The following is a 23,488-nucleotide window of genomic DNA, read 5'->3' as shown; positions in this document are numbered from 1 at the left end:
CCTTTCCAACCTCCTACTCAGCATATGAAATACAGCCCAGCCTTAGCTGCGGAGGTTGGAAAAGGGAAGGCTGTATTGGATCCCAGAACACACAGCTGAGAAGGGGCAAGCTGTGACTAGAGTGACTGAGATGCTAAGGGCCTCAACAAACATAGTCTTAAGCATTCTCTCATGTACAGGGATAGCCATGTGCCTCTCTTGTGCATGGATAGCATTAGAAGTCCCCTTCTGTGCATGGGAATAGTCATAAGAATTCTCTCATATACAGAGATAGTCATAAGTGCCCCTTTTATCTGTCAGGCCTTTGGGGGTTTATGGGAGGTATTTATATGCACAAAGGGTAGGATTAGGAAGGGGCAGGCCCATTCTCCTTTGCCTTGAAAATCTAACGCTTATCCACAGCATTTCCCTCAGCACCTTCCCGCATCCTGTTCTTTGGCCATAGCCATGCCCATTCTTTCAAATAGTCTTCCCTCTCCTTGAAATTCCTCTCTGTTCTAAGACGGAGAGAGAAAGGGCTTTGCCATTGGTTTTTCTCAGCAGACCCATATATGGCAATTACAGCCTTGTTTCCCCTCCTTTCCCACCACCGAGAAGAGAGCATATATCCTCTGCCTCCTTTGGGATATTTTTGTCATTGCCATCATCCTAAATTCTAGGGTTTGCTAAATGTCCATTATGAACTAATAGCTCCTTTGCAAATAAGTGGAAGAGGCCTGAGTAAACTACAGATAAATGGGGTACAGGTGGAGATGCTCCCTAATGGAGGAGGTCTCAGAGCTGGAACATACAAAATTTCTAGGAGGGAGAGGCAAACATGCAATCCCTTTCAAATTTAGAGAATTAGAAATCAATCTCATCTGTTAGTTTCATTTGCAAGACTATTCCCGAGGAGCCTGCCACAGAAGATCTGCATGGGCACCATTCTTCCATGGAGCTGATGAAATCCCAATTATGTTTAAGACAAGCATTTTCAACCCCCATCTCTAGCCAGGTCTAGTCCAGATATTATGTTCTCTTCCAAATTTATAATTGGGGGTCATTATTAGTGAAGTTCATTGACAAATATAAATTTACTAGGGAATGTTCTGTGTCATTTTCAGCAAGAGCCATCAAGCAGAGTAGGCAGATTGGACAGCAGCACTTACTTCTGTGAATACAGAGCATCCGTGATTAAATTTTTCTCCACTGTCATTGCAGAAAGCCAGCTAAATTATTGTCATTTTGTCATCAACTTCCATGTAAATCATAACAGGGTATCCTTTCCATGTCACACTGAAAAGTGAGAGATTCTGGTGTAAGAAACTCCTGTTAAGTTTGTATTTTGGGAGATGTAAGTCTTACAGGAGCAGGGTAGACCTTGCCATTAACAACCAATAAGGCTCTGAGCATCTAGACTCTGAGACCACAGAGCTGGTCACAGAATTCTGAGACTGATGCTTCTGTATTCCTGAACCACAGCAGTTCAAGGCGGCCCCAAAGAAATCCAGATCATAGTACCATGAGATTAGAAATTGCTAGATTTAGTCTCTATCTGTAAGACAATGGGATGAGGATGTGGTAGGAAAACTTTCACTCGGAAAGGAGCTTCGGTCCTTTGTTTATAGTCAGTTAGTTCCCAAGCACAGCAGAAGCAAAGACTGAATCCATTTGCACTGGAAAATTCATGGAGTGGCCCTCTGCCTTGCTTTCCACCATCCCAACCCTGTTAAAGGACAGAAAGCATTTCAATGTTTGTCTTGCTGCACCTTGTCCTATGGCTTTTGGTTTGTGTCTTCCTTTATTTATCCTTTCCTCTAGAAATGCTTGTGAAAGGCAGTATACAAACTATATATGAAAAATATATAGCGACTGTATATAATATATGTGTTTGTTTTCATTTTTCTCTCCTGTATGTCCCCCACCCGATTTAGAACTAAATGAGCCTACAAGCTCAACTTTATTGCAAGGTCAGTATCCCCCTTGCCTTCTGCTTTCCTTCCCTTCTCCTTGATCCTAAAGTCCTCATGCCCTCCCTCTCCCTCACCCTATCCCTGGTGTTGATGTCCTGATATTCCTAGAAGTAATGTTGCCTAGAATGTGGCAGTGGATTGCTGTTAAAGGAGGCTCCTGGGAGCTGGTAAAATACCATGAAAGTCTTTTCCTCTGCTCATCCCTTGCATACACTGTCTAGGGGAGCTGAGATTTGTAAGGCAAATACAGCATCATTAAAATGCCAAACCCAGAGACCAGCATAAGGACAAAGATTTGAGAAACTGAATTTAAACCAATGAGAACACAATGCAACCACTGACCGCAGTGACAGCCTGGTACAAAGGTGTCTGAGTTTGCACATGAAGAGCCCTGTTGATGTCCCTTGGCAGCAGACACAGACAATTCTCATGGCAATTCAAACAGTCCAAGAAACATGTCACCATCACCTGGTCCACAGGTTTTCCAAGGATCCAGGTTGAAGTACCAAAGAACTGCAGCTCACAGCTGACCTTTAGGAGGCCTCAGTTTTTAGATGAGTCACATAACCTCATTTGGACTTCATTCTGTCTTCTATGAAGAGTAATCTACCCTTCAGAGTTGTTCCAGTGTCCAGCATGTAAAAGGCTCTGAAGCATATCATTGCATTTTGAGTCTCCAGATACAGGCTAAAAGACCGGGACTTCCTCCATACAGAACACATTCGATATATCCATTCCTTTTCAGTTTCTTCTCACCAGTCCCTTCACCTCGGCTTCCACTCTCATCTCTTGCCCATTTATGATTTGTATCACTCTTGCCACTCTATGGATGCTTGATGTCTCATTTCATTTCCTCTGGGTCCACTCATGTAGTGTGAGTGATAGACTGCAAAGTTGTCACCACATGCCACTGTCCTCTTCTAAAGAAGAGTAGTTTTGTTTGCTTCCCTGTGTTTTTTATTATGCAGGATAGTCAACTCACGGCGTCTCACATACTAGGCCACATACTAGGCAATGCTTTACCACTGAGCCACAGTTCTAGCCTTTGATGACTGTTTCGGCCACTCTGCCAGCTCAGAACTCCCTACTCCCAACACAGTCTTCTGACCTCCCTCATCCTACCCTGCACCCATCCTGTTCATCCATTTACATTCTGACTGCGTGGACACTCACAGAAGACAGCCTTAAATCTGGGAGGTGGAGGGAAAGACAGAAAGAAATGAATTACAGGGGAGCTATGTGACAAGTGAAGAAAAAGGCTTTTAGCTTGAAAAGAGGCAAGGCTACATTATCTACCCTTGTGATGCATGGTGCCATGCTGATGAGTCAGAACAGAAAAGTGAAACAAAGAACAGGGAAGAAAAAGGACAAGTCCGTGGATGTATTCAGACTCAACTTGTGACGCAACTTCTGCCTTTGAACTCCCAAATGAGGCACCTTTCAAATCTAAAATAAACAGCATTAGAAAAGCACTAACGTCAGAGGTGGGAAGGACAGATGTACCATGGTGCTTTCAGCAGTTATTAAGCTAATTCTGACCACTAGAACTACATTGTCAGAGGAAATAGGAGCATTTCATATTCAGAGAGTAGTCCCTAACAAAGCAATTCTTACTTGAGGTTACATTCAATTGGTGGAGAAGCATCTCCCCAAAGCATGTGCAATGAAACTTGGGAGAAAATTCCCTCCCGTTATGATTTCCTCTTGCCCCTTCATCTCAGAAGTCTCCTTATTGGGTGTAAGTTAAGGCAGAAAGTTTAGACTACAGAAATCTGGAATGTTCTAACAGATTCATGTGTCCTTTTGCATAACCACTGGACTAGATTGTAAAGCTAGGCATACTTTAGAAGAAGCAGACCTTGCACTTGAACATTTTCACTCATTTATCTACATTCATTTTCCCCTTACCATGGCTTGTTTCCAATGGAATAGATGAGATAGCTGTTTTCTCTAGGAATACCTCCAAGGGATGCTCTTCTTACATACAGAAAGACTTATAGGACTGTATGGGTTTCTACAACAGAAAACCCTTGGCCTTTAGAGAAATTTGAGGCTGGCTTGCTGCCTACTATCTAAATGGACAAGAAGTGATAAGAGAATTTTGTTCCTCCTCAGCATTTTTGCCACCCTTGACATATTTCTCTGCCTCCCTTTTGCAAACACAACAGATTGCATGTCACCTTCCAGTATTAATATTTGGTGGTACAGGACTCTCAAAGTGATAAATAAGAATTCTGGGCTGTGCCATCATCCCTCACAGAGCTTCTGTGTGGGTAAGAATGCAGGGCCCACGCTGCAAGCTCAGCGGCACCCCAGATGCTCTCTTCTCATCTATTGGCCCTCTATCTTCAATCTGCTCAGATCTGATGATATCAGTGAGCTCAGAAATGTTGGCTTATTAATACCCGTGAGCCTCCCAGTATTAAAGAATGGACAACAAAAGCAGATATCCCCTCCTGGATTTCAGAAGGAGATGATCAGTTCTTCCTGTAGAGAATTCAACAAAGTTAGCTAGGCCAACCTACCAAGGAATCATGCAGTCAGCATATCTATGGCATGTATATGAAAAAAAAATGTTTTTTTTTCTAGAAGAGTAAATTGAACAACCATATTCACCCAGAAGCAAATTTCTCCCTGTGAGATTTAGAGGCCAGCCCTGAACTTACCTGAGCACTTAGATTCAACTATGAGTATTTGCTTTGCTGACATAATGATCATTTCTAGAATGCACAGAAATGTGCAATATTACCTGACTTAGGGTACTCTTTTCCTTTTTATATTTTCTCCCTCCCTCTCTCCCTCCCTCCCTCCCTCCTTCCCTCCCTTCTTCCCTCCTGTTGTTCTTTCTTATCTCTTCCACCCAGCTTTCCTTTTTCTTAATGTTTACCACACCACCATGGTTTTCTCTGGCTTTGTGCTAATATATCATTAGCAAAAGAATCAACTAAATTTTAATCCAGGTTCTATTGAAGAAAAATATTTGGATTGTCAAGAATGATTTATTTTTATAATTTTTTAATTTTAATTGTGTGTGTGTGTGTGTGTGTGTGTGTGTGTGTGTGTGTGTGTGTGTGGTTTTCCCTGCTTGCATGTCTATGTACCACATGCATGCCTTGTGATATAAGGTGTTGGATCCCCTGGAACTGGAGTTACATACATGGTTATGAACTGCCACATAGTAGTGGGAATTGAATCTGGGTCCTCTGCAAGAATAGCCAGGGCTCTCAACTACTGAGCCATCTCTCCATCCCCTACTTCTCCCCTCCATCCTCTTTCTTTCTTTCTTTCTTTCTTTCTTTCTTTCTTTCTTTCTTTCTTTCTTTCTTTCTTTCACTGGTATCCTGGAACTCACTATATAGACCAGGCTAGCCCCAAACTCACAGAAATCAGCCTGTCTCTGACTCTCAAGTGTTGGGATTCAAGACATGTGTAATCACACCCAGCTTTGTTTCTTTTCTTGATAGCTAAAATGTCACTCAAAGCCTAGAACTTAGGGCTATCACTGGCTTCAGAGACTCTCACAAAGTTCACACAATGACAGAATGTCACCAAGACAGAGAGTATGCTGTCACAACTCCTGTACCTCTCCTTGATGATAGAACAAAAGTATCCCACAGTCCACAGAAGGAACAACAGGGCTGCATTTTCCCCTGCTACACTAAGCAAAAATTGGCTGACCTAGAAAAGACCCAAAAAAATGAGTTCTAGATAAGGTCATGACAAATGTCAAATTGCTCTTTACCTTATGGATGCTAAAGAATTGAGTTTCTTTCAAAAGTTGCACCAGGAATCCAAGGCTGGGGAAGCTGAATGGGAACAATTGTGTGTATGCCGTTTCTGGATTTTCTGTGTGGTTCCTAAACCAGGAATGTGTGCCTTTAGTTCATACCTGTTCCTCATAGTGGCAGGTCTACATAGAAACTACTTATGTCCTCCTGTAGCCCTGTTTGAGCCAGTAACTGCAACACTCTGGAGGTAACAGCCTACAGGCCACCTTGTTTTCACTGCTTGTTGTCTGTGGGCAAAGTCTGTATGGTTTCTTTATTCCCCATCATCTCCACAGGCTTTCCTTCCTTCTTGGCACAGAGACTCACAAACCAGTCCCTCCTCAGCTTCTGGACCTTTCCAAGGGCCTAACAAGTGCTCCAAAGGACTGTCCACGCTGTGCACAAGACACACGGGGCCACCACATGTGTCTTCCTTCCCCCATCTTAACTTTTCCTGGGGCATGCCTTCAATGACGAGGCACTGGGTCACCTCTCACATCTTTATATCTTCAGAAGGGCTTCTTAAGGTGGCAACATACCTTACATCAGGAGGTTTCAGAAGCCCAAGCCACTAAAGAATAGCTCAAGAGCCAGAATCACAATATGCATTTGTTTTACTACAAACAATGAGGTTGCAGTTAGGACACACTCTATTGAAGTCTGTTGTCTCTCCAAATGTGAGGACCTCTGCACAAAGAACAGCTCCTAAGGTAGCGCTTCAGTGCCCAAAGCTTTGATGGTGTTTCATATGCTCGCTGTATCCACATGAGTAACTTCACAGGTCCTTGGCTAAAGAGAGAAGTAAAAGGTGAATGATTATCACAAATCAAGCCATCAAAACTCTTGGCCATCCACAGAAAAGTCGAGAAAGCCCTGGATATTCTTCTGAGAGCTTAGAGTCAAGAAAATGGGGCTTTTTCACAATCTAGTCAACAGAGAAGCCTACATTTTTAGATATCTCCAGGGCCTTCCAGAAAGTCCTGTTGCAGCACAAGTACAGATGCCACTGTCTCTGGTGACCCCAGAGAGGGGGAGTCCCATCAGGCCATCTTGAAGTCAGATAGTAAAGGCCAAGATTCTTCTGGCATCTAAGAGCTGACTCACCAGTGTTTCTAAGAGACAAGATATAACTAAAAGCGAGTCAGACTTTCACATTTTATAACTAGCACAGGTACCCACACTCAAATTGCTATAGTATGAATCCTACTATATCCACCAATCTTATACTTAAGACCACAGAAATCAGTAAATCAGGGGATAATCTGATGGGAGATGGACATTTCTATGAAGAGGTTCTGACTCGGCAGCTCAGATCCCAAAGGAGTAGTTGTCTCCTAAGATCAAGTGTGTCATATTCAGGCCCTGCTTCGGTCTGTGACCACCATAACTGTCATCTGTGCTCTTCCTTGCTGCCAGTTCACTTCTAGTGGAAAACAAAACCAAACCTGAAGGGCTGTGGGTGATGGACAGTGGTCAGCATATCCAGAGGCAGCTATAAGGGGCCTGGGAACTCTCTTGGCCCAGTAACAACTCTGGATTGTTTCTAAGACCATCTGAGGGCAAAGTAAGCACCTGAAGATGCTTTCTGCCTTAACAGTGGCTTATTTTTAATTTTTTTTAGAAGTGAAAACTACAGCCCTGACCCCTTGGAAAGGTTTGTATGTTTACTTCTCAGGCAGCTGATGCCTTAGTGCGAATGGGGTATGTAGTTTTCTTCATCTCATCCTAGATGCTTTCTTCTTTAAGCTCACCCTTAAGCTTTCTAGAGGGACTTCTCCCTGACTCCTGAGGGATTTGCCTTCAACCTAGATTAACTCCATTCCCAATGACGTCACATCCTGCTGAGTTGCTCCACTTGCACGAGTTTAACTGGTCCTTGTGGTGGCACTAATGAGCATCTACCTATATTCAAGAGCTGGGTTCTGGGACCCTGGCACTGGGCTTGCCTTTTTTTCACCGTGAAGTTCTCTCTAATGCAACAATTTTCTCAGGCCATAGCCTCGCATGCTGCCTTTGCTTACCCCTTTCTCTCCTTTTCTAACTGGGAGCTAGAAGGAAGGTGGGGAGAATGGAGGGGGACTTGGGAGGAAAGGGGAGGTTCTTGGGTGAGTCACTGGGACAGGAATAAAATGTGTCTTATTTGAGGCTTTCATGGCAGCCAGATGTTTCCGATGGATAATTGACACTCATCACAGCTCTGCAAGACCCTAACTGTCCCGGTAATTAGTCTCTTTAGGCCTCCGCTGCTCTCTAATGAGACAGTGGCAATAAAGGCGTCCAATGTGGAATGGAGGCGTGGCTGGGTGAAGAACAGATGCCTCATCTGAGTGACCATGTCACCAGACAGATGGAATGAGTTGTCACTTCTCTAGCATCTACTGTGAAAGGGCCTTGCCCTTAGCAGGCTGTGACCTATGCCTGCCTGGAGCAAAGATCTTTACCCCATGGCATTCTTTCCTCCGGTATTTGCCCAGTGTTTTCTCAGGGCTGGGCAGGCCAGCCTATAGCAGTACTCAGATCAGTTAGCCCTCAACCTCACCCTTCTTGGGAAGACACACGAGCTGAGCCTGTGGGAAGCAAGGTACATTTGGAAACTGAATCAAGGACCAGAGAAGGCTCTTGAGCTCTCAAAAGTAAAAGTTTCCACAAATTCCAAAAGAAATAGCAATCTTCAGCCCAGTCCTTAGATACTATAATAGATCCCCAGCCCTCTTAAATTCCTGGTCCATAAGGCTTTGTCTCTGGGTAGAGTTGCTCCGTCCTGGGACTTCCGGTGACTTTGTTGGACAGAGTTTAAACAAGGGAGGAAGGATTTCTGTAAAAGACATTGAGATAAAGCCGGAGATACTGTAGGGAAAGAATTTTTTGTTTGTTTCTTATGTGGTTTGATTTTTTTTAACAAGTATAATTTTAAGAGAAAGGAAAACAGAAGTACAAGGCAAATAGAGACATGTCAGCATCAGTCAGGGTTCTCCCTTCTAATCAGTAAACACTAGAATACCTGCCATGGTCAGGGAGACATATACCCTGCCATTAGGAAGTCATAGCAAGCCAGATGTGGTGGCATGCACCTATGCCCCAAGAACTTGGGATCCTGAGGCAGAAGGATTAAGATTTCTAATTCAGTCTGAGCTGGATAGAGAGATGCTGTTTCCAACAAGTAAATAAGAGGGGAAGAAGAGGGGAAGAAATGGTTTTAGTTGGTGATAGCATTTAGGAGAAACTGCATGTCAGACAAATATGGAGAACTAGAATATTAGAATTCTGGGGGCGGTATTTAATAGCAGAACGGATATGTTACTGACACGATCAATGGACATTGCCTATAGGAAACCACTGGAGTCCAGAGGAGAAGCTGGACTAATGACGAGAAGTGAGTTACATGGAAAACGTTTCACACAAAGGGCTAGAGAATGTGAGCTTGTGAAAGAAAAAAAATATATGGCTGGGGAGTGCCAGCCTGTGTGTGTGTGTGTGTGTGTGTGTGTGTGTGTGTGTGTGCGCGTGCGCGAGTGAGTGCATGTGAGCTTATTAAAGGAAAAGAATATGGCTGGGGACTGCCAGCCTGTGTGTGTATGTGTGTGTGTGTGTGTGTGTGTGTGTGTGTGTGTGTGTGTGTACATGTGCTTCCATGCACTGGACCAAGAAAATTTAAGAAAACATGGTAGGAAGACAGCCTGGGCCAGATAGCTGACAGACAATACAATGTGATGGTGAACGTTCTACCAAGGAGCCAGATGTTTTTGTTAAGGCTGTAACACTCAGCTGGAGCAATTTGGAGGTATGGGAGTGACTCTGAAATTAATGTAAGGGGTAAATGTGAGACGTTCCAGCAACTGGTGGCAGTGGTAGCTGGTGAACTCTGTGACTTGGGAGGTGGGTCATTGCAGGTGTCTCTTCCAGGAGCCATGGAAAGGACTCTTACCTTGGGCTGTCTGTCTCCCGCTCCTTCATTCTAAGTCAGATTTTCCTATAGGCACTGAAGTGACAGACAGGGTAGAAGGAGAAAGTGTGTGCATTGGGTGGAGGCAGTGGGATGTCTGGACAAGTTTACTCAGGCCTGAGTAAGAACAGCAGGAAGGCCCTATGAATTTCACCAAGACAACCCTTCCTCCAAGCAAAACGATGTGTTCCCAGGCACTGTTTTTTTCTCTATAGTTTGCTGGCTTAAGAGCTGTCCCTGTAGACTTCTTGGACTGTTTCCCAACATAGGATTGAAGCACAGAGGAGCTCTGAGGGCTGTACCCATGTAACTGAACAAGAGCCCCAGGAGAGCAGCTGGCAGAGCTACCAGGCTGTACAGAGGCTCCAGGCTGGACACAGGTGTTCAGCCTTACATGGACTTTTCTAACATGGGAACCAGGCAGGGCTTCTGTTGTATTCTGAGTGGCTTGTGGCTTCTGCCCTTCAGTTAAGCATGAAAGGAGGGAATGAAGGAGAGAAGGAGCATCCAAGTGTTCTCAAGGAACTGACATTTGTTCTCCATCTCTTTTGTCCCTAGCTATCTTCTTGGCCATGGCAGGTAGTTGGGTGAGAAACGCTGAGGTTGAATAAGGAATGGGATTTAAAGCTGAAAACATGAGTACTCAAAAACAAAAGAGATAGGAGAGAGAGAGAGAGAGAGAGAGAGAGAGAGAGAGAGAGAGAACCATGTGATACAGTCTGTGCCCTGATAGATTCCCAACAGACTAAGTACACAGGACATGTTTTAAATTGTGATGGGAAAGGCACATGTATAAATATGGAATGGACCACTCTCTTTACCAGGAAAGAAATGGAACCTGGCTTTCACAGTCTATATATAAGATCTCACAGCCACAGGCACAGACGAGGGCCAAAGTCGAAAGAATAGAGCAGTCCACAGAGGAAAGACTCCCTCACTGTGTAGGAATGTAACCTCTTTCCTTGGAGAGTCAAGGAGTGACCTCTCTTCTGTGGGAACAAGAAAAGTGTGTGAAGACAATGAGTAGATATAAAAAGCGAGTTCCTAGTGCCACTTTGGATGGACACCTAGCAGTTAGATTCTAGAATGTGTAAGCACTTGGTGACTAGTCCCATGTGACAAGCAATAGAAAGGTAAGTATTCAGTATTTTCATGATCATGCCTATTTATCACCTGTGTCCCCAAGAATGCTTTCTACTTTATGTTGCCTGGGTCACCTCCCTGCCAGGCACAAAGCAGAACAGGGTTTCCTGGAATTTCAGCATGACAACTTACCATTACCAAGAAGGTCCCAGTGTGTGACTCTTGTGACCCAGGCTAACACAAAGTTGGCAGCTGCTGACCTCAAAGGACCAAGAAAAGCAATCATATGGGCAGCAGCTATGTCAAAAATTCTAGGACCTGACAGAATAATCCCATGTGCAATCAAGAAGCCTGGTTGAATCCAGTCTGATTTAACCGGAAGTGACTCCGGTGCTAAGCTCCTGATTCAGGCAATCAAGTTCTGGCAGTGTTCAGGTGAAGACAGAGACTGAGTATGGTCACCAGCTGTAAATATCCCTGAGAAATTCAACATTCCAGAGCAGATTAGAGCAGAGGCCATGTCCCTGTTAATTAAGTGTCTAATTCATCTGATTTCTGACTGTATGTGCTATTTCGGAATCATCACTTACTTTTTCATGGAAGTCCTTGGACACAAGAGCCAAAGTAGCCCAGAAGTTTGTATATAACAATAGAGAACCTACTGAAGAGCTTTGCCACTTTGGAGTTAGTTCTCTCACCTCTTGTGTTTGGCAAAGAGTGTCTACTTGTAAACCAGGTGAATAAGTGCCTCGTAGGGAAACTAGCCTCCCAATAGTCATTCACTGAAGCATATGCTGCACATCAATGTCCACATTAGCCCCTAGTTGAACTCTTCTCCACACAGCACATGGTCTTGTGCCTTACTTAGTGCACCCTCTACCCTGTGTGATCTGGTTTGTCAGACACTTGAGCTAAAGTCTGATGTTATGTCAACCAGATGGGAAAGAGGCCAAGGACTCCATGGGGAACCCCAACACCACCCTGAGAATGACAGACTCACTTTGTTCAGGGGAACAGCAGCAAGCAGACAGATTGCAGGGCCCAACAGGCCCTTTCCTGAACAAGCGCAATAGCCTGAAGGTTCTGTAAACGTTTGAGGCAGTCGGATCTCAGAAGGGGATGGGAGACAATGCAAGTAGCCAGGAGATCAAGGCTTTGACATTGTTGAAGCATGTTATGCCATGGGCAAACGGTGATTCAACAGAGTCGTCTTCTCTGTTTGCCAGGGAAGGCTTCCGCTTGCACGCTGAGTGTCCATGTGAGGGCCTGGGAACGTTCTGTGGTTTGCGCAACAGATGTTCATCCTAGAGGGAAGCCTCGGTAGAAGCGACACCAGACCCAGGGACTGGTGAGGAGTTGACCCACCTTGCAGCAAGCAGCTCATGGCTTGTGTGTTCTCTCCACAGGCCCGGGTGCTGTCAGTGAGGTGAACAATGGGACATCAAGGAGGGCAGGCTGCATTTGGCTCCTCCCTCTTCTGGTCTTACACCTGCTCCTCAAATTTTGATGTGAGTGCCCCTTCCCTGCTGGGGAGAGCTGCTGCCACTGCATCTCAATACTACGACAGCAACAAGTCAGAATCCAATGACATTCAGAGAATCACGGCCAAGGGGACAGAAATTCGAGGGAGGGGAACAAAGAATACTGTGGGAGAGGAAAAAAAATTAAAAAAGGAAATTTGAAATTGCCTTGCAGATATTTAGGTACCACTGAGTTTTCTTTCTTTTCCCAAATGGGAAGAAGGCACACCTGGCTTGGACCCACCCACAAGCTGCACTGTGTGACCTCTCTGTTGCCAGGGTGGGCAAGGGCTCAGCCACTCTGCCCACTAAAGTGCCCCACCATGGAACCTTCTGGAGTCGGCCATCCCAAATTCCATCGGTCCGTAGAGACAAGCACAGAGTGAGAAACAGGGGCCTAGATGTGCCGCAGAGGGCCCTTTGGTGGGCTGCGCCATGGTGGCATGTATCATGAAGTGTGAAATCCGAAGAAAAAAACAAAAAGACAATGACAAAAAAAAAGAAAGAAAAGGAAACAAGACAGCCTGACAGCACCATAATCCCACAAGCGACAGTCACAAAATATATTGTTAATTTTTTTTTTTTCATTTTACCACATGGACATCACGGATAATAAGGGATTCTGATTCATTATTAATTTTATTAATTATATTTTCTGATGTGAGTCTAGAGCTTAGTGCGTAAGCAAGAGACAAAACTAAAAATACACAGGAGAGGGGTGAAGAGAAGCGTGTTTATTAAGCATTAAAAGCAAATAGTGTACTTTTTACTAGGTTTACAACTGGTGGGCCCCACACCAGGTACTAACCACCTGGTGAGGATTTGGCAAATCCACCAGAAACACAACTGACTTAACAAACACCTCCACCAGCGCTACGGACTCCTCCTCATTCTGACATTTCATGCAGACAGTACTATGCTGTCTACACACTGCTTAGAAACGGAAGGTTGATCTGCACTCTATCTTGGTTTGTTGGCTATGCTTCTTTTGACGACATATATTATACAGTATATATAAATATATATACATATATTTTTTTTGTTAGAGTTCTAGCCATTTTGTTTCTCAGCAGGGTCCTTTCTCAGACATTACTGCATGCTGTATATGGCGTTAGCTGTGTGTTGACCTTCTAAAAGATGATAGAGTTTACTGGTAATTGTGTAATCAGCTCCTTCCTTCTTTTTTTCTTGGGTTATTTACATGTCAGAGACATTTCTAAAGAGCGGAAAGGACAACAGAAACAATCACTAATATCAGGCGCAGCGTCTTTCCAGGTGTGGCTCTCTGAGGCGGAGACCGCCAGCTTGGCTTCTCCATCACACCTTGGGGCATTAACGGACGGCAAGCAACCGGACCAACTAAACCAACCGTCAGCAATCACTTGCTTTAGCCCATTGTGGGAATCCCTGATGCCTTTGTGACTACTGGAGAACTTAATCCTCTTGGTTTATTTTATTTAATTTTCCACCTTCGTGTGAGTGTGTATGAAAGAGAAGAAAAATGCAGTTTTTAGGTAACCATTTTTTTCCTTCCCCGAAGTCTGGGGACCGGAGAGGCTTCGGGGAGGGGTCCTGGATGTGATGAGGGAAAGTGGGATTGGGGGAGAGGGGAGGGATGGGTTGTCTCTGACTTGACATTAAAAAGTGTTCCATGTCCCTCTTCACATGGTGTGATACCTCATTCTGTAACGGGGGGTGGGGGTGGGGAGGGGAGGTGAAGAATGGAGGTGGGGGTGTCGCACTGCTCCTGGGAAGGGCAGGAGCTTGCCTTGGCAAGTGCTCTGCTAATGGACAGTGGGGTTGGAGACTTCCTCCATCCTCCCTCTGAATGCAAGGAGAACCAAAATTTTGGGGGGACCTTGTCTTCAATACCTTCGATTTCCTTGCTGGTCAGATGGTCAAAGCCAGTCATGGCTGCTAGTTCCAATAATTTCATCGTGGTGTGTATTAAATAACCCCAAATCTTATGAATTAGTATTCTGAGGACTGACTGCCTACCCTGTCTCCCACTACCACCACCCCGCAAACCTCACTTATACCCATAAATTAAGAGGAAAGAAAGATTTTAATGTAACAATATTCAAATAATTCTAAGACTGATTCTGAAAATGAAACACATAGAAGATTGATTGTGAGTCAGAAATGAAGTATCGGCTGGATAAGTCAGGAATTGCTGCCTTTGTGACTTCAGGCATCAGCTCTGCCTGAATTGAGTCAGGATATTTGAAAGGGGGGCTGGTATTTCGAGCTGCCACTAGCATTGCCACGGAATCACTGGCTTTATATCTCTTTGTCCCCCTTTGCCCTCCCTCCTCAACTACACCCTTCGCTGGTAACTTCAGGTACCAGACAGCTCAATAGTGTGTGGAACAATCTGCCTAAGTCTTGTAGACTTGGGTTGATTGGTGTTGCCCACCAACCCACTGTCCCAGAACCACTGCAAGTAGTGGGCCTTGTATTTTCTTAGGATGCAAAGTATGAGTAGAAAGTTGAGACAGGAATTGAAAGCAGAGAAAGATTTATCAGCTGCAGCAGGTAAGTAGAGTGCGGGTTATTTCCAAAACAGTCCCCTCCCGGAACCAAGGAAGTATAGGAGTTTGATGCTGGGAGCCTGTAGCTATTTACTCATATAGGAAATTACTTTAGAGGTGGGCCCAGAGACATAAACACATTGCTTTCTGTTACACTGTGTGCTCAATTTTCTCTAAGCCCCAAACTGCTCCAAGAAAGAAAGTCAATACTTTCTTAATTATAGGGGGAAAAGAATGAAAGTGCTAAGTGAGATTTTCTGTTCCTCCTATGCCTCTGTCCACACTGGTGGAGTTAGCTTACAGATCACAGCTCACTGGAGTCAAGTAGAGAAAGCATGGGTGACTCTTTTGTTTCTAAAGTGGAAGCCAGAAATCCCCCTGAAGAGGATATCAGAACAGCTGCAAAGATACACGACCCAAGCTTCACTGACTGAGACAAGAGAACATGACTCCCAACCTCAGTTGGAATAGATTTCTCTTTCAAATATACAGCTGCTAGATATCTATGAATCGCTACCGTAATACTATTAGCTGACATTACCAATAACCTTGTCACTAATCATGCCTCAGACCAACCTATGACCATCGTGCCCTGAGTTGATGTCAGCTATGGCTAGCACTGTAAGGTAGCATTGATGAGTAAGGCTTGGTCCTATCACTGTCAACTCATGCTCCTTTTGCCTGTGGTTCTTTGGTGATCAGGTTATGGAAGAGCACTTTCTTGGAGGACCATTTCCCCATGGCTGTTGGATTCACCAGTCAGATCTCTCTAATGTCTCTTAGAAGTGAAAGTTTCTCCTCTGCTTAGCAGATCCATGAGCCCCAAATTGCTTAGGAAAGTCAAAGTGAATGGCATTCTCCCTCCTCAGCCTTCAAGTCAATTTAGGATTCATTGCAGTGGGACACAGGAGATGACAGGAGCTTATAGGGACAATCCTTGGGCCTTCCTTTGTTGGAAACAAGAATGCGCTCGACGTGTTTGAATCTGTGGAAACAGTCATCCAGACTAGAACCTGTGGTGACTTTTTTCTTCCTACCAAATATAATATAAGTTCAAGTATACTGGACCACTTGTAACTCAGAAATGAATCATCATCCTACTTAAGAAGTACCCCATTCCACCTCAACATTAGGATGTCCTGTAGAGGAACTGTTATCAGAGACTGGTAAATTACTATGCCATAGCAGCCTCTATGAATGTGAAAAGGATAGCTGTAGTTGAACAAGCCCTAAACATTTTCACCAACATTCCTATAAAATCTGTTCACATCCTAACAGAACACCTGCTCTCATCCAGACACACAGATTTGCAGTATCTTTCCATCCCCCACAAATGAGTCTCCCACACATATTCTACACAGTGGGTCTGAATGTCTATCTTGAATCATAGTGACTACTCATACAAGGTCTGCCCTCTATCTAGTAGACAGTACCAAATGGGAGCTGTGTTCACAGTCAGTGACACAATAGTGGTCACATTATGTGCTGGGGCTGATGTTGATGAATGCCAGTTATTGTTCTTCAAGCTGTAGATAAGTGAGTGGATGAATTAACATAAAAGTCTGATTGAGTGTTGGTGCATTTCACTGGCCTCTCCCATCTTTATCTTCTACTTTCTGGACCTTAAGTTTAGATGGAAAGACAATGGTCCTTGTCAATCACAAAAACCTACTGTGTAGATATATTTGATTAAAAAGTGTACAGTGTGAGTTCAGCAAAACATAGATGACTTTCTAATATTATAATTGTTAATAGAAATGAGCTACTTGTCATTAAAAGAGAAAAATATATGCAAAGGGAGGGTTGTGGGAAACTAGCCATCTTTGCTCATGCAGAACCACAATACCGGGTGGCAAGTACTGCTGGCCAAATGCATCTGTGCATGCCAGTCATTTACCTTTCGCAGACAGTCAGCTTAAAACAATTGACATCAGTAGTGTCTGGTAAAGGATAAGACCATCTCTTTTCAACTTACAGTTTTTAAAATTCCAAGCCAAGTGCCAGAATTAATTTGACTCAGACCTGGCTCATTGGTATTTGATTGTGTAGTTAGTGTTTCCTTTGTTATTCCTTGGCTACCCAATCAAGCCACTTGGAGCATTAGATCTTCCTTCTCTCTATTCTTAATTCAAACATTATTTCCATGAGCACTTGACTTCATCCTCCTGTAAGGCAATAAATGCAAATTAATATCCTCGTGATTTGTGAATAAGAACTCTCTGAACCTCTGCATTTGTCTCCTACACTTCATTATGCCCGTATCCTGGGACCAGAACCTTGGTTAAAAAAAAAAAAAAGACCCCGTATTTCCTGAGCTCAAGTGGAGACCAGTTCTTCCAGTCTAAGTCCGAAGCATTCTGATACATCAGCCTTTATGAAGGTGACCTGGTTTGGCTTTAGTTTTGGAATGCTGACTTTATTCCCGTGCAAGCTTGCAAATAACCTGAATTTCTTCTGGCATATGGTGAAAGTCCATGAGTTCATCTCTGTAATTTGGAGGTTGTTGATGTTTTTAATGAATATTCCTCCATCTATGCATCTACCATATAGTTGATTAAAGTTTCATAGAGTGGCCACAGCACTTACAGTGCTCCAGTGACTTTTTGATTTGGAATTTCTGAGTATTGGTGCTGCATTTTGAATACAAAATTGAGTTGATGATATGTAGAACTAGGCTCCAGTCCAGATCCATCACTAGTTTATTGGGTTCCCTTTTCTTATCTTTTATATAAATTGCTGTTATGGAATATTGCTCTATCTAGCTTAAAAATGCAATATTATTAAATAACTTCGGGTTTTTATAAGATTTCTTCAAGACCAAATTCTTTTGAAAGCAGCATTTTAAAACCATGCAGATGGAGGGTGTGAATCTAGGAAAATTCTACAACCAAGGCATTGTCTTTGCTTCCAGGACTGCTCCCTGGAAGAGAAAACACACAATCATAGTGGTTATTCTGTAGATACTTGAAGTGGTTCATTAAAGAGAAGTTAGGAGATAGATCCCACAGTACTCGGAAAGGAACAGTGCTTAATAATAGACTGTGGCTTTTCCTGGAACAGCAAATGGTGTTAGTCCAAAGCTGCCCTCTACAAGACACAAGGGAGACAGGAAGAAACAAATTGCAGGGTTCCTTAGGCCTGGGAGGTAAGACTTTGGGATAAGGAACTTTCTTAATGCTAATGCTCCTGTTAGGAGGGAGGGAGGGAGGGAAGGAGGAAGGGAAGGAGGGAGGGAGAGAGACTGTAGTTAATTGCTTACTTCTTCAAATGTTACGCCACCTTTCATTCCAGTTCCTCCTATTTGGAATAAGAGGAAATAGGAATGAAAGAAGGGTCCTTCAGAACAGGTTTCAGTGATGACCTCTCATTACCAGGACAAGTGTTGTGTCCAAAGGCCCAGGAATGCTTACATAGGTTACATTTGGTGTTTGCATATTGTTGATTCAATTCTAAATGGAAGCAAAACAGGTAGACAAAAGTTACCTCTGGCATCTGAAATCCCTGGAATCCCTCCTGTGTCCTTCCACACTTGACACCCATTTCTCTAAATCATAAATGTCCCCACTTGAAACCACATCTACGCCTTTGTGGGTATTGGCTTTCTGGAGGCCAGTGACAAGTATCTGCTCACAGTTGACTGGCCCTTTATGACGGCATGACATGAGGATTGGTTCATCCCACACCTTTCGGCTTGAGTCTGCTCTTTTAGAGTCCAAAGACACAGAGAAGCAGAAAATCCCCCACAAAAAGAAACACACACAATGCTTTGTCTAATGTCTGGTGATTTATGGGCTACTTCACACTCATCGCAAGCCTCGTGTTAAGAGCCCTTACTGTGTGGGGCTGGGGAGCTGGATCCGGGTTTGAAGTGCTTGTAAGAGCCTGAATTCGAGAGTCCAGGAAAATTTGGAGGGGCTGGGCCAGGCAGGGGGGAGCCTGACATGGCCAGGAGCATCTGTAACTTCAGGATTGATGTGGAGACAGACTAATCCCGGGGACATACTCCCCAGCCAGTTTAGCTGAAATCTGAAACAGTAAACTCCAGGCTCAGTAAGAGATCCTTTCTCAAGGAAAGAGGTGGAGAAGCAATTGAGGAAGGCATGCTAAGGTCAGCCTTTTGTTTCCAAGTGCTGACATGGGTGAGTGGACCCACAAACACCCATGCATCATGTCCCTCAAAGTGGTGGGGGGAGAGAGAGAGAGAGAGAGAGAGAGAGAGAGAGAGAGAGCCCCTACTGTGAACTTATACCATGGATATGTCTCATAAGTTACTCAAATTTCCCAAATACATACAGTAAAAAAGTGGTTCGACATATTTTGATTTGTAAATAATATGCAGCAAGCAGGCTGCCCTTCCAAATCAGTCAAGGACTTCTGTGTGGACTAGAATTTAAACCCTGAGAAATCAAGCCTGCAGCATTCTAACACTTAGTTAGGCTCTGTCCTCCAAACCCTTTTTGCTGACTGGTTCTTCTCTGTAATGTTTCTAAATTTGACAATTACACCAGCTTTGATCAAGCCAAATGTATTTGTAGCTTTATTTATGATAACTACTGGACTTTCCTGTCATCCAAACAGCTCATAACCCACATGGAGCCAAGGAAATCGAATCAGCACTGCTTTTGTCCTGTCTATGATGATAGACATTTGATCTAATAAAACATAACTCATCCTACACTTTCAAATATCAGAGTCCTAGGACGGGGTGCAGGACGGGGTGAGGCGGTGGCTACTTCATACTTCCCACTAGTATTTCCTTACTTGGATTCTGGGTAGGCTCTATTCCCCTCCCAGTGTGAAGCAATCCCTATCTGCCAAGCCAGGGCCAGCCCAGCATGCATGTAAGAGGGTCAGGCAAAGTATATACTCAGCCCTCTTTCTGAACAAGGAAATCAATATTCCACAGTGTAATTCACTAGTCAGAAGTAATTGCCCACCCGAACAACAGCATGAGGGCGGTAAATTCATGACAAGCTTGTTGCCACCCCTGGCAGGGGCGTCAACACTGCTTGTTCACAAATCCTGCGATACTCTGCCCCATGGGCACACTTTCGCTAGTCTCTATCCTTTGTCCACATATGCCATGAAAGGCCCACGGTTCCCAACACTGGAATGCTAGCAGCATTTACATTACTATCTCATCATTCCTTATTATTAAAAATATTTCAGTAGAAATCAGTGAGATGGGATTCCTAGCATATGGTGGAATGACCTTCAGAGATGACTTGCAATTGGTGAATATATGGGCATAGCCAAGTTGAGCCATGCCCTGAACTGTCAGTGAGAAAGTCTTTCTAGCTAAATAGCTCAGGAGGCTAGCTCAGCAATGTCTCACATTTTCTCCACGTTTCCCCCAGGTCCTCGGTTCACTGCATCTTTCTATTAGCATGCCCCCGCCCCCCACCCACCCACCCCATGCACTAATAACTTCGGAAGCGGAATGTCTAAGGACACATTTGAGAAGCAACTGCTTTGCTGCACAGGGCTGCTTCAGACCCTTTGGTTTACAGGGTGCACTTGAAGAGTGAGAACTTGACTTGGAAGACAGAAGCAAACTGGCCTGACTGACCCTGGGAGTGACCATTTTCTACACCTTGAGTGAGTTTTATAAAAACATGAAGTGGACACACACCCAAATCCTTGGCTCATTTATTCAGATTGAACAACTGACGAATAACCCAGATTAGCCATATGAGCAGACAATTACCATAGAATTCCTAGAATCAATTGTGTCAAATGTTCCTTGAGGGACAAGACTAGGTCATATTAAATCTCCATTACCCAGTGGCCAGCGCTTTCTGGTATGAAGGCTTGTGAAAAGTCTCTCTTCAAACACTCACACACCAGGACTTTAAAACGTGATTTTGAAACATTGGAACCCACTGAGAGTTAAAAAAAGAATTCAATAGATGCTTGTTGTTACCAACATTTGAGTCTAGGTAAAGACTTTTTTTTAAGTAAAAATACTTGTCTGAATCATTTTATCTTCTTTATGGTACATTTGTTCCTTGGGGTCACCAGAAACCATTGGAGAAATTAAAGATTCAAGAATCTGCCCTCGTGAGGGAGAAATGAATTATACGTGAGTCTTGGTGTGAAACCACACTTATTTACTCCCCATTATTTACTGAGGCCCCAGGATATCCAGTCACTGTTCTAGATGCTGATGATTAAATAGTGAGCCAAATCAAAAACACTTCCTGCTCACAGGAAGTTTCTAAGTTAGCAGAGGGGAAATCAATAATCGAATTATAGCACATGCAGAGAATGAATGTGCTGTGTGTGCACGTTGGGTTATGAACACCTGCCACACAGGAAGCCCATCTAGGAAGCCAGAGAGGGTTCCTGATGAGCCCTGCACTGGTCTATCAAGGATGAAGATAAGTTAACTGTGTCAGTGTGTTTCAGAGCTAATGACTTTGCAACCAGAACACAAAGGCCCTGAAGTGGGAAAAATACCTGACCTAGGCAAATCTTTTTCCCTGACTTTTACCTCCCTCTGAATCTTATCTGGACTCTTTTGTGGGTAGGGAAATTTCTAACATATAATTGAATTCAAACCAGTATAACTACTATTTATTGTAAACACACAATAATGTACCAGTGGACCAGGGCTGTATAAAGATCTCATGAAGTTTAAGTCTTAGGCTTGTTTTAAAACTTAGTGCAGTAATTAGTAACAGGAGATACCTATTCAATAAGCATCTTCAGAGTGTGGAATGTGTTTTTTAACAAGTTTGCCTCGTTATCTCCCTAAGTAAATAAACCCAGGATCAAGGAGTGTACTTCACTTGTATAACACATGCTTATGTGTTAGGTCTCGGGTTCAACTCCAAGCAGAATAATACAATGTAAATCTCAAGCAGAACATGCGATTCTTCTAATTTTCTTTATCTTCACAAACAAACCTTCAATTCATCCTTGATGAATAGCAGTATGTACACACAATGCTATCATTTCCTCTCTGTTCACTACCTCCTCCATGCAGGCGTACTGTGCCACTGCCCTCACTACCTATACTAGTCTGTACCTAGTCTACAATTCCCTGGCATCACTGTTCCTAAACATTCGTACGACACTGCTGTGCTGATTTTAAAACAGAACAAAATAAACAAAACAAGCCCTATCACTCTATGGTCCACTGTCTTTGTTGACTGGAAATTGACAACTCCTTCGTGAAGAACTGCTCCTCTGATCCTAATTTGCATATGCAAATCTCTTGAGGTGAAGACAGGTTTTACTAAGGTGTTCTGATGAGCCCACCAGCTTAGTTCATTGTTACCTTCTAAAGTTTTCATTCCAGTCTACTATGGACATTGTTCACTTAACAGCCTTCGAAGCTTGAGATGTGTCTCATAAGCAATAAGATAGCACGGTTTAATTGGCAGCACTTCCCCCACCTCTTGCAATTGGCAATTTTTCGAGCTGGTAAGCCATTGTGTTTGTTGAGCGGATAGATGGGGACAGGTCAGGGAACCACTTTGGAGGTCTCTGCTTGAGACCTTTTGTTCAAAAGAACAACACAATCCTAGTATACTGAACATCACGGAAATGGGCGTAGAAGCTAACAACCATTTATGTGGTCACCATCTCTGAACATTGCAATTAATCTTATTCTAACTTATATAACAAAAGAAAGTGGGGTGAATTGCATTCAGATAGCTAATGCTCCTTTATTTAACATCTGCTGATAATTATGAAAAATTTAATCCATAAAATGTTTGCTCTACACTTTCTAGTGAGATATTTTTAGGTATCAAAAGTATTCAACTCATCCCATTTTCCATCATTCTTCTTCAAACTAAATGTTCCTAATTTTTGTCATCCTTATTATTCTTTTTTGTGAATCATGTTCTTCAAACAGAGCTCAATGTTTTCTCATGTTAGAGAAGGAAAAAGTCTCTACTAGGCAGATAAGTCATTGGCCTTGTCATAAGTATTTAACTTATTACATGCCTGGATGACTTGAAATTGGACATTTAGATGTTCTCAGCATCACCGTCAGGAAGAGAAGAATATCTGCTTATATGGTTATGCCCTAATAATAGTATTCAATTTTAGATCTTTCTATGTCTTTGCAATTTATAAAGTACTTTTACACATTCCTTCTCATTTAATCTGTTTTAAGATTCTCCAGGACTGCAGAGGGAGTCACATCTACTCTTCACATCTTCTTAACTCTTTTTCTCTCTACATACCTTCTGGGCTCTGAAATGTCAGCTTCAGAAAAGCCCAAAGTCATGCATTAGCCTAGGGAAAGCCAGTTCAAGAATCTTGGGAAATCCTAGAGGTGTTTACCTCAGTGGTAACAAGTCTGCCATTGTAGACCAGGTCTCACTAAGAAGTGTCCTACACCACTCTGGTACATAAAGACCAAGGTAGAGAAAAGCTGTGGAAACATACATAGGATGTATGTACAGGTGTGGTACACCACCATGAATGCTCACATGTACCACACCTGCACACACATCCTATGTGTGCTGCAAAATCCAGCATATTTTGGTGCTCTGCCTTGGCCTTATCCAACCAGGTGAAGCTCAGTGTACGTCTACAGGGGTTGCTGACACCACTGGTGTATGTCAGGAGTGCACCATAGGGACTGTATCTTGCAGAGATAACATGGCTCCTGCTGGATCCCTGCAGCTCTTGTAATAACATAGATGCTGAGATTCACTCACTGTCTAACTCTGGC

General features: G+C 43.5%; 1 protein-coding gene across 2 annotated transcripts in view; it reads left to right on the top strand.

Annotated features, from left to right (window-relative positions):
* Positions 1-13,845, top strand: part of Ntm (neurotrimin) — a 421,328-nt gene extending 407,483 nt beyond the window's left edge. Inside the window, exons 7-9 of one of the 2 annotated variants that reach the window (XM_059267550.1) lie at positions 1,914-1,949; positions 7,341-7,373; positions 12,152-13,845. In XM_059267550.1, coding sequence (XP_059123533.1) covers positions 1,914-1,949; positions 7,341-7,373; positions 12,152-12,252 — 170 coding nt within the window. In that variant the 3' untranslated portion in view covers positions 12,253-13,845. The remainder of the gene's footprint in view (positions 1-1,913; positions 1,950-7,340; positions 7,374-12,151) is intronic. The other variant, XM_059267549.1, reaches the window with a different exon arrangement.
* Positions 13,846-23,488: the final 9,643 nt, after the last annotated feature.

The sequence above is a fragment of the Peromyscus eremicus genome, chromosome 7 (genome assembly GCF_949786415.1).
Source record: "Peromyscus eremicus chromosome 7, PerEre_H2_v1, whole genome shotgun sequence".
Lineage (NCBI taxonomy): Eukaryota > Metazoa > Chordata > Mammalia > Rodentia > Cricetidae > Peromyscus > Peromyscus eremicus.
The sequence above is the reverse complement of the archived record's forward strand: the minus strand, read 5'-3'. Positions and strand labels throughout refer to the sequence as shown.